This window comes from Triticum aestivum, chromosome 2B (genome assembly GCF_018294505.1).
Source record: "Triticum aestivum cultivar Chinese Spring chromosome 2B, IWGSC CS RefSeq v2.1, whole genome shotgun sequence".
Lineage (NCBI taxonomy): Eukaryota > Viridiplantae > Streptophyta > Magnoliopsida > Poales > Poaceae > Triticum > Triticum aestivum.
Genome location: NC_057798.1, coordinates 632,284,676 through 632,295,931, shown reverse-complemented (window position 1 = coordinate 632,295,931; position 11,256 = coordinate 632,284,676). Strand labels below are relative to the sequence as shown.

General features: G+C 45.8%; 1 protein-coding gene across 1 annotated transcript; it reads left to right on the top strand.

Annotated features, from left to right (window-relative positions):
- Positions 1-5,008: 5,008 nt before the first annotated feature.
- Positions 5,009-6,910, top strand: LOC123041825 (probable transcription factor MYB58). The gene is made up of 3 exons (XM_044464384.1): positions 5,009-5,367; positions 5,813-6,053; positions 6,199-6,910. The coding sequence occupies exons 1-3, from the start codon at positions 5,135-5,137 to the stop codon at positions 6,718-6,720; spliced, it is 996 nt and encodes a 331-aa protein (XP_044320319.1). The 5' UTR covers positions 5,009-5,134; the 3' UTR covers positions 6,721-6,910.
- The last annotated feature ends 4,346 nt before the right edge of the window (positions 6,911-11,256 follow it).

Sequence of the window (11,256 nt, the reverse complement as noted above, 5' to 3'; positions counted from 1 at the left end):
CCAAGTCGGAAAAATGCGTCTTCATAGGATACCCTAAGGAAACCATTGGGTATACCTTCTACCTAAGATCCGAAGGCAAGATTTTCGTTGCCAAGAATGGGTCCTTTCTGGAGAAAGAGTTTCTCTCGAAAGAAGTAAGTGGGAGGAAGGTGGAACTTGATGAAGTACTACCTCTTGAACCGGTAAGTAGCGCAACTCAGGAAGATGTTCCCGTGGTGCCTACACCGACTGGAGAGGAAGTTAATGATGATGATCAAGGTACTTCGGATCAAGTTACTACTGAACTTCGTAGGTCCACAAGGACACGTTCCACACCAGAATGGTATGGCAACCCTGTCCTGGAAATCATGTTGTTAGACAACGGTGAACCTTCGAACTATGAAGAAGCGATGGCGGGCCCAGATTCCAACAAATGGCTAGAAGCCATGCAATCCGAGATAGGATCCATGTATGAAAACAAAGTATGGACTTTGACAGACTTGCCCGATGATCGGCGAGCGATAGAAAACAAATGGATCTTTAAGAAGAAGACGGACGCGGATGGTAATGTTACCATCTATAAAGCTCGACTTGTCGCTAAGGGTTATCGGCAAGTTCAAGGGGTTGACTACGATGAGACTTTCTCTCCCGTAGCGAAGCTGAAGTCCGTCCGAATCATGTTAGCAATTGCCGCATACTATGATTATGAGATATGGCAAATGGACGTCAAAACGGCATTCCTTAACGGCTATCTTAAGGAAGAACTGTATATGATGCAGCCAGAAGGTTTTGTCGATCCTAAGAATGCTAACAAGTTATGCAAGATCCAGCGATCCATTTATAGGTTGGTGCAAGCATCTCAGAGTTGGAACATTTGCTTTGATGAGATGATCAAAGCGTTTGGGTTTATGCAGACTTATGGAGAAGCCTGCGTTTACAAGAAAGTGAGTGGGAGCTCTGTAGCATTTCTCATATTATATCTGGATGACATACTTTTGATGGGAAATGATATATAACTTTTGGACAGCATAAAGGCCTACTTGAATAAGTGTTTTTCAATGAAGGACCTTGGAGAAGCTGCTTATATATTAGGCATCAAGATCTATGGAGATAGATCGAGTTGCCTCATACGTCTTTCAAAAAGCACATACCTTGACAAAATATTGAAGAAGTTCAATATGGACCAGTCCAAGAAGGGGTTCTTGCCTGTGTTGCGAGGTGTGAAATTGAGCTCAGCTCAATCCCCGACCACGGCAGAAGATAAAGAAAAGATGAGTGTCATCCCCTATGCCTCGGCCATAGGGTCTATTATGTATGCCATGCTGTGTACCAGACCTGATGTAAACCTTGCCTAAGTTTGGTTGCAAGACACCAAAGTAATCCCGGCATGGAACACTGGACAGCGGTCAAGAATATCCTGAAGTACCTGAAAAGGACTAAGGATATGTTTCTCGTTTACGGAGGTGATGAAGAGCTCGTCATAAAGGGTTACATCGATGCTAGCTTCGACACAGATCTAGATGACTCTAAGTCACAAACCGGATACGTGTATATTTTGAATGGTGGGGCAGTAAGCTGGTGCAGCAGCAAGCAGAGCGTCGTGGCGGGATCTACATGTGAAGCGGAGTACATGGCAGCCTCGGAGGCAGCGCATGAAGCAATCTGGATGAAGGAGTTCATCACCGACCTAGGAGTCATACCCAATGCGTCGGGGCCGATCACTCTCTTCTGTGACAACACTGGAGCTATTGCCCTTGCCAAGGAGCCCAGGTTTCACAAGAAGACCAGGCACATCAAGCGTCGCTTCAACTCCATTCGTGAAAATGTTCAAGACGGAGACATAGATATTTGCAAAGTGCATACGGATCTGAATGTCGCAGATCCGTTGACTAAACCTCTTCCGCGAGCAAAACATGATCAACACCAGAACTCTATGGGTGTTCGATTCATCACAGTGTAACTAGATTATTGACTCTAGTGCAAGTGGGAGACTGTTGGAAATATGCCCTAGAGGCAATAATAAAATGATTATTATTATATTTCCTTGTTCATGATAATTGTCTATTGTTCATGCTATAATTGTATTAACCGGAAACAGTGATACATGTGTGAATACATAGACCACAACATGTCCCTAGTGAGCCTCTAGTTGACTAGCTCGTTGATCAACAGATAGTCATGGTTTCCTGACTATGGACATTGGATGTCATTGATAAAGAGATCACATCATTAGGAGAATGATGTGATGGACAAGACCCAATCCTAAGCATAGCACAAGATCGTGTAGTTCGTTTGCTAAAGCTTTTCTAATGTCAAGTATCAGTTTCTTAGACCATGAGATTGTGTAACTCCCGGATGCCGTAGGAGTGCTTTGGGTGTACCAAACGTCACAACGTAACTGGGTGACTATAAAGGTACACTACAGGTATCTTCGAAAGTGTCTGTTGGGTTGACACGAATCGAGACTGGGATTTGTCACTCCGTATGACGGAGAGGTATCTCTGGGCCCACTCGGTAATGCATCATCATAATGAGCTCAATGCGACCAAGTGGTTGGTCACGGGATCATGCATTACGTAACGAGTAAAGTGACTTGCCGGTAACGAGATTGAATGAGGTATTGGGATACCGACGATCGAATCTCGGGCAAGTAACGTACCGATTGACAAAGGGAATTGTATACGGGATTACTTGAATCCTCGACATCGTGGTTCATCCGATGAGATCATCGTGGAACATGTGGGAGCCAACATGGGTATCCAGATCCCGCTGTTGGTTATTGGCCGGAGAGCTGTCTCGGTCATGTCTGCTTGATTCCCGAACTCGTAGGGTCTACACACTTAAGGTTCGGTGACGCTAGGGTTATTAGGAAGACTTGTATGTGATTACCGAATGTTGTTCGGAGTCCCAGATGAGATCCCGGACGTCACGAGGAGTTCCGGAATGGTCCGGAGGTGAATATTTATATATGGGAAGTTGTAATACGGTCACCAGAACGTTTCGGGGGTCATACCGGTATTGTACGGGGGCCACCGGAAGGGTTCCGGGGGTCCACCGGGAGGGGCCACCTTCCTCGGAGGGCCTCATGGGCCGTAGACGGAAGGGAACCAGCCCCTAGTGGGATGGGCGCATCCCCCCTTGGGCCCATGCGCCTAGGGTTGGGGGGGAAACCCTAAGGGGGGCGCCCCCCTTGCTTGGGGGGCAAGTCCCCCCCCCTTGGCCGCGCCCCCCCCCCCTCTAGATATCATCTAGAGGGGGCCGGCCCCCTTCCTCCTCCCCCTGTAAATAGAGGGGCGAGGGGAGGGCTGCAGACACACCTCCAAGGCGCAGCCCCTCCCCTCCCCAACACCTCTCCTCCTCCGCAAAAGCTTGGCCAAGCCCTGCCGGAGTACTGCATCTCCATCACCACCACGTCATCGTGCTGCTGTTGGAGCTCTCTTCCTCAACCTCTCCCTCCTCCTTGCTGGATCAAGGCGCGGGAGACGTCTCCGCTCCGTACGTGTGTTGAACGCAGAGGTGTCGTCCCGTTCGGAGCTAGGATCTTCGGTGATTTGGATCACGACGAGTACGACTCCATCAACCCCGTTCTCTTGAACGCTTCCGCTCGCGATCTACAAAGGTATGTAGATGCACTCCTATCTCTCTCATTGCTAGACGACTCCATAGATTGATCTTGGTGATGCGTAGAAATTTTTTATTTTCTGCAACGATCTCCAACAGTATCTACCACGAGTAATCGGCATTGGTTGATGAATCGATTGTCAAGGAGAATATGGTAAAGAGAGTTTATCTTCCGTGTTAAGTCACAACCCATCCAACCTGACGTTGTCCTTGTGCAGAAGGACGAACTGGTCGAACAAATACCTTGTCGCCATCGAGCATCTTCGGTTATCTCTGTCACCCATGTTTACCTTCGATGCATTTTCATTCGTATGATTTGTATCAATGCATATCTTAGTGTCCTTTCGGTACTCTGTTTTAGTTCGCTGTAGTTTGTTTTTTCATTCGTTCCGCTGCTGGGTTCTGAGAGTTTTGAGTTTTTCGAGAAAATTTAAAACTCACATTCACCCCCCCCCCCCTCGCCTCTAGTAGGCATACTTCGTTCCTACACATCTTGGCAGCGCCCCCGGTGGTGCTGTCGAGAGATTCCATTACTCCTCGGTGACTAACCCAATGTTCGAAGGTTGTGTTGAGCGTCTCGAGCGATGTCAAGGCCCAAGAACAGTGGCGGAACTTGATAGGAATCTCAAGGGGGGGGGGGGGCAAAGCGAAAATATGAACAACTAGGAGGGCAAATAATTGATTTTTTTTACTTATCTAAGCCATGCATACTAAAATTTCTTCATTGTTTTGCCTAGGGCTGGGGGGGCACGGCCCCCTCAGACTTGAACTAAGCTCCGCCACTACCCGAGAACAAGGTTGAAGATTTGAGGGTGTGTCAATGTTAAGCATGCAAAAAGATTCGAGATTTGAGGAGCACGGAGACGATCCTCGTTTAATATGTCACAATGACTATGGCTCCCCTAGTGGTGGGCCTCTTCTTCGACTCACAAAGCCCACATGGCATCGCGAGGATGTTCTTGATGTCCAATGACGACAAGCGGCAAGGAAGGTGGTTGCAAAAAAACTCCAAGGGCTTCGTTACAGCTAAATTTTCCATGGTTCTTTCTACAAATGTGTCCTCCCTCCATGTCTCGTGATTTCCACGAGTACATGTTGTAATTTGACATTTGCCCAATGGTATGCGGAAATTTCTTTAAAAGAAGGAAAATAAATTTTGGTTGAAATAAAAGAACCAGAAGGCGGCTATGCTTTCTCTTCCGCTACGATGCTCGCAAGAAAAGATCTTGCGCACGAAGGCACGCGGAGTGGCGAGTTTAGACAGAGAGAGCATCCAGGCCAGGCCAGGGCCGCGGAAATCGGCGTTCGTGGGGGGCGTGAGGCGGTTACCCGCGAGGTCGTGCGCCCGCTCCCCTCTCGAATAAAGCTAGACCGTCCGATCCCCACCCGACGCTCCCCGTCGCGCCAGGCGCACCGCTCCGCCCCCCTGCCCACACCCCATAGAAGTTACAGAAAGGGCCGCGCCTCTTCCGGGACACTACTCGCACGCGCTGCGTCTGCCGTCTTCTCTCTCGATCGGCTGATCAGGCAGGCAATGGCGCGAGCACCCGGTGGCGCCGCCCGCCGGAGGGGCGGCAGGAGGGACGGCAGCGGCGAGGCGGTGCGGAAGGGGCCGTGGATGGCGGAGGAGGACGCGGTGCTGCTGGAGCACGTGCGCACGCACGGCCCGCGCGACTGGAGCTCCATTCGATCCAAAGGCGCCCTGCAGCGCACCGGCAAGTCCTGCCGCCTCCGCTGGGTCAACAAGCTCCGGCCCAACCTCAAGACGTACGTAAGCAGCAACCGCCATACGTCCCCATTTCTTCTTCTTCATCATCTTCTTCTCCTTCTTCTTCTTGGCACTGTTCAATCGCGCTGGGTTTCGGTTGAACTTGTGTATGTGCGCACGTTCTAAGAAGTCAGGCTGCATTTACTCTAGTATAATCCAATTTACTCTGGTTTTCATCGCTGATTAACAATGACCCATGCCCGGCACTAATTGTTTGACCGGCAAGAACAGAGACACCAGGTGCCAACGATTGTTTTCTAGTACTAGAGATGATTACCAACAAATGCATCTTTTAACGAACTGTTAACAAGAAAATGTCCAGATGAGAGAGACAACGACAGTGATGTGCACAGTATCGTATTATCCTCTGCAATTTGCGCTATCAACCTTGGCTGAGAATTCACAACGGCAATGCAATTGCAACCTGACATTTTTTTGCTGAAGTGGCTGCAAGTTCTCTGCGGACGAGGAGCGTGTGGTGATCGAGCTGCAGGCGCAGTTCGGGAACAAGTGGGCGAGGATCGCCACCTACCTGCCGGGCCGGACGGACAACGACGTCAAGAACTTCTGGAGCACCCGCCAGAAGCGGCTCGCCAGGCTGCTGCGCGCGCCTCTCCGCGCCCGGCCCAGCAAGACCAGGAGCAGCAACACCAAAGCGCCCGGATCCTCTGTCGAGTCCGCCATGGTGAGTACGTACTGGCAAAGTTGTAATTCATCCGTTCTTCAGTATTCGTTCGCATTCTGCAGATAAAATGGCCACTGTATACATACAGTAACTTGCTCGGTATGCAATCGTTTTTCTGTCTGAAACCCTGAATTTTGAACGCCAGGGTTCTTGCCAGGATCATGTTCCGTCCGTGGGCAACTCTTCCGGAGGCCAAAGCTTCGCGGCTGCACCGCCCATGGAGTACCAGGACACAGCGCGAATCTCGCATGATCAGATGTGCCCTGGATTCCTCAGTTTCGAGCCATTGCCGCTGCAGGCAGCAGCACCGGCCACTGAAGGCGAAGCGAGCTCGTCGAACGCAGCTTATTATCAGCTAGCCCCAGAATCGTCGTTTTATCATCATCCCTACCATCTGCTGGAATTCCCGGGCTTGCCGGAGAGATGCAGCGTCGATCCCGGGTTCGTCGGAGCGAGCGCCATGGATGATCTCGCGTACCAGGAGCTGCTTCCACCTCCGCATCCTGCGCCGATGATGATGCCGTTCTTCGGCATGGAGTATGCGCGTGATGCCATCAAGGTCGAGACTCGGGACAACTTCTTCGACGACCTGCCCCCGGACGTGTTTGACTCTTTTGATCAGGTGCCGCCGCCGTTCTCGCCGTCAGCGACCAACTCTGAACTCTAAGTAAGGTTGGATGGACGACCGTCGTGGCTGTATTATCCGTCTGGCTCTAATTGGACTACCTGTTCTGGCACAGCTGACTAGTAGTGTTACCTATTGATGAGTGTTATAGTTTAGCCTAAGTGCAAACCGACTTGCGTTCTTCCAATGCTTCGACTTGGAACTTGTTTTCGAAGTGTTGCCAAATAGATGCAGTTAGTATGGTGTGTAAGTGTTTCTGAAATTTAGTACACTATGCTATGTGAATATATTTATTTGGTATAAATGAACACTCTTTTTCTTTGGGAAGGATCATCATGGCCGGTAATTCTACACTAAGCCCACAGGCTCATTTGCTCCACATGGACAGTAAATTCAAATAAAAATAATTCAAAAAGATTGATTTTTTGGAATAGAGGATGCTCGAGTGCACTAGATGCGTGCAATTTTTCGTGGTTAAATGACATTCGAGGAGATCTCGGCAAAAAAGAAAAAATTCAGGTCTAAACAATGCTCTTTTTCAAAATTTCTTTGACAAATGATTTTTATTTTGCCGAGAGCGCTTCGAATGTCATTTCACAATGATTTTTTGCATGCACTCGAGTATCTTCGATGCCAAAAAAACAGGGTTTTTTTGAAATTCTTTTACTATTTTATTTGAATTTACTGCTCATGCCCAGGCCACCAAATCGCCGCTTCCCATCATAATAATTATGTGATCCATAAGTTCCAGCATCTGATAGGTACATTCATAGATTTAATTTGTATCTGATCATGTACCATAAATAATTTTACTTAGGAAATCAAGAAGTTATGAATCTGTGTACTTAGCGACTGATATCATATGATTTTAGAGAGAGCATACGTGCAATGTCCACATGATAATCTCCTGTTTTTCTTTCTTTTTATTTTTCATTTTCTTTCCATATTGTTTCAATTATTATGTATATGCCTTTAAAACTTAAATTTTTCAGCCATGTTTTCCTTTTATGGCCAATACATGAACTTTTTTCTCAAAGTATCAGAATATATATATTGAAATGTGTATGATTTTGTTTTTACAAAAAATGCAATCTTTTAGAGAAAAAATGAAATCTTATGCTAATACATGAATATATTTCTTTACATAAAAGTATTAAACATGATATGAATAATTCATTTCAAATATATTAACAATTTTATCGTGATACATGAACACTTTCCATTTTGTAACATATGATTGTTAGGTATGTAAACTGATTTGACATTATTAAAAATTCTGCTAAATAAAAAATTCTAAAATATATGAAAAATAATTATGAGTTACTAGGCCGTGACCAATGTTGAGCACCTTTTCTTATTTTAAGAGGGAGGGAGAGAAACCGGTTCCTATTTGTCGCCAACTGCGACAATTTTGATGAGTCGCAGAAGGCTAGCCCGGAACACGCAACAGGAATCCAGGGTTTGGGAACCTTCTAGAAGGCTCTTTTTCGGGTTTTACCAGATTATCCCAGTTTCATTTTGTAATTCTCTAAAATCCTTAGTTTCTTAAAATTATTTGGAACTTTCAAGAAAATGTGCCCAAAATATCGAAAAACAGGATTTTTAAGAAAAAAAATAGTGTGTGTAGAAATAAATGCTCTATTTTTATAGAGTTGTTCTGAAATTTAAAACATCAACTTTTAAAATTAAATATTTCGCATTTTCTAGAAATCAAAATTAAATCCAAGAAATCCATAGGAAAAAAATGAAAAAAGGATAGCACGATCGTTTGCTACATGAGCCAGCATAGTCGGGGGTCGCTGTGCAACTGACTGACACTTAGTCGCGCAGAGCGACACATAGGACCTCCCAGACAAACCGGCATTTCATATTCAACGTGCTTTTGCTTCAAGTATCGTTGCTTCGCACAGACTAGCCACTAACGAGCGCTAGATGGGCTGGCCCATTTAGAGCTAGTTACATACTAAGGGATTCTTGGTTTGGGGAAACTTCTAGAAGGTTCCTAGACCGGTCATGTATGTTGTTTTCTTGTATCAGTTTATCCGGCTTTTTCTTCTTCTTTTTATTAAAACAATGTTCACTTTTTAAAAGAATCTTTGCAAATTTGAAAAAGTGTTTGGGTATACAAAAAATGTTCACAAAGTTGAAGAAAATGCCGCACTTTCAAAAAGTGTTCGTGTTTTTCAAAAACTGTTTGGAATTCATGTTTTTTCAAAAATGTGTGGAAAAAACCAAAGTGTACAATTTTTTTTAAATGTTCACAACTATAAATTTTGTTCGTAGTTTCAAAAAATGATTGTGCTTTTAATAAAATGTTCAATTTTTTAAAATTGGTGACGTTTTGATAAAGATTTATTTTGCTTTTAAAAAAGATTAGGCATAGTGCCGCAGCCTGATTCGCTACAGTACTTGGTTTGTTTCGTTATAGTACCTCGGTCGGGAGCAACTAGTTAACAAGCGCTCCTTCGGGAGCATCACAATGATCAGTGTCACTTGGCGCGCTCTCAGTCATTCGCCACGTGTCGCGATCTGGACGCTCCCTCCGGATTTTATTTATTTTATTCCACACATATTTTCGGCTTTTTAAACGGGGGTTTTTGACGTTTTGGTTTTCCACCGGTCTTCCCTAGCTTTTCGATCAAAAAAAATTTATTGCACGAAAAAATGCATTTCTTTTTTATTTCTTTCGCGATAGTCACGGTTTTGCTTCCGCAAGAGGCACAGTTTTGCTTTCGCGAGAGTCTCGGCCGTGCCTCTCAGAAACAGAAAAAATGTGTTTTCTGTTTTTTTTCCTTTCGCGATAGTCACGGTTCTGCTTCCGCGAGAGGCACGGTTTTGCTTCTGCGAGAGGCACGGTTGTGCTTTAGCGAGACTCACATCCGTGCATCTCGAAAACAGGAAAAACGCGTTTTCTGTTTTTTGTCCTTTCACGAGAGTCACGGTTCAGCTTCCGCGAGAGGCTTGGTTGTGCTTTCACGAGAGTCATGGTCATGCCTCTCGGAAACGAAGAAAATATGTTTTCATTTTTTTTCCTTTCGTGAGAGGCACGGGTGTGCTTCGCGAGAGTCACGGTCGTTCCTCCTCGGAAATGAAAAAACGTGTTTTCTCTTTTTTTCGTGAGAGTCACGGTTTTCCTTCCATGAGAGGCACGGTTGTGATTTCGTGAGAGGCACGGGCGTGCCCGTGCCTCTTTCGGAAAGGAAAAAAACTATGCACCCGGTTCAGTTTTTTCGTGAAAAAAAGTTCGTCAAAACCTATCACCATGGATCTAGTTTTGAAGATCTCGATGCGAGGAATTCAACGGTGAAAGTGGTTCGAGATTTGGACGCACGGTTTAAGATATAAAATATTTTTTATAAACAGATCCACGAAAAAAGGGAAAACTCTCAGGTTGTGACAAGTGGCGCACATGCATCGTGCCATTTGTCGCAACCTAGGGAGGTTGGAGTGATCTTTGCAACGAGTACTCCTCAACTAGCGATTTTGACCTCGGTCTGACTCGGTCTAGTTCTCTCACTCGATTCGGACCGTGCGCTAGTGGGCAAGCTGCTTGTGTGTTTCTGAAAGTACTAGTTATCGACTAGAGGGGGGTGAATAGGCGATATTTATGAAAGTCTTCAATACACAGTGGCTTTGAAGACAAACAAGCAAACTAAACTTATATAGTAAGCAGTGGAATGAAGACTACACTAGGCAACAATTAGTCAAGCATACAGTTCAATGAAAGCACGAAGACTAACTGCAACTAGGTGGACAGGATCAGAATGGAAGATAGTACGAAGCTAAACATATATAAGTCTTCACACAATGAAGTCAAATGAATCAGGCAGGCAAGCAATGACTTCACAAAGATAAACTGTAAAGTAAGGGAGTAGGGGATAGAACCAATTGCTTGGTGAAGATAAGGATTTGGTAGACCAGTTCCAGTTGTTGTGACAATTGTACGTCTGGTTAGGGAGGTTGAGATTAAACTCAAAAGACCGTGTCTTCACCTTATTCCCCTTGAGCTAAGGACACCCAGTCCTCGCCCAATCACTCTGGTAAGTCTTCAAGGTAGACTTCCAAACCTTCATAGACTTCGTTCACCGGCAATCCACAATGACCCTTGGATGCTCAGAACGCGACACCTAACTGGTTGGAGGATTCAAAGTCCTCAAGTGTAATAAGTCTTCAGATCACGGGACAGAAAGACTTCAGTGATGCCTAACAATCTTTGGCTCTGGGTGTTTTGGGCTTAGTCCTTGCAAGGATCTCTCTCTCAAATGCTTCGGAGGTGGGTTGCTCTCAAACGGCAAAAGCCGTGCACTAACTCTGAGCAACCACCAATTTATGGTGTAGGGGGTGGGCTATTTATAACCAGGAGGCAACCCGACCTGATATGTCCGAAATGACCCTGGGTCACTAAGGAACTGACACGTGTCCAACGGTCAGATTTCAAACACACGCGGTAGCTTGGCTTGGGCTACAAGCAAAGCTGACTCATCCAGCTCTGGAAAAGGTTTGCTCTCATTGTCTTTGCTCGAAGACATGGGATTTGGTTAAGCATCACTTCAGCCACTCTGACTTTGTTCACTTGGA

Excerpts from the sequence above, each read along its gene's own strand:
- LOC123041825 (XM_044464384.1), top strand. The coding sequence starts at position 5,135 with ATGGCGCGAGCACCCGGTGGCGCCGCCCGCCGGAGGGGCGGCAGGAGG. Across the intron at positions 5,368-5,812 it reads CTCCGGCCCAACCTCAAGAC|TGGCTGCAAGTTCTCTGCGG; the intron begins GTACGTAAGCAG and ends TTTTTGCTGAAG. Across the intron at positions 6,054-6,198 it reads CCTCTGTCGAGTCCGCCATG|GGTTCTTGCCAGGATCATGT; the intron begins GTGAGTACGTAC and ends TTTGAACGCCAG.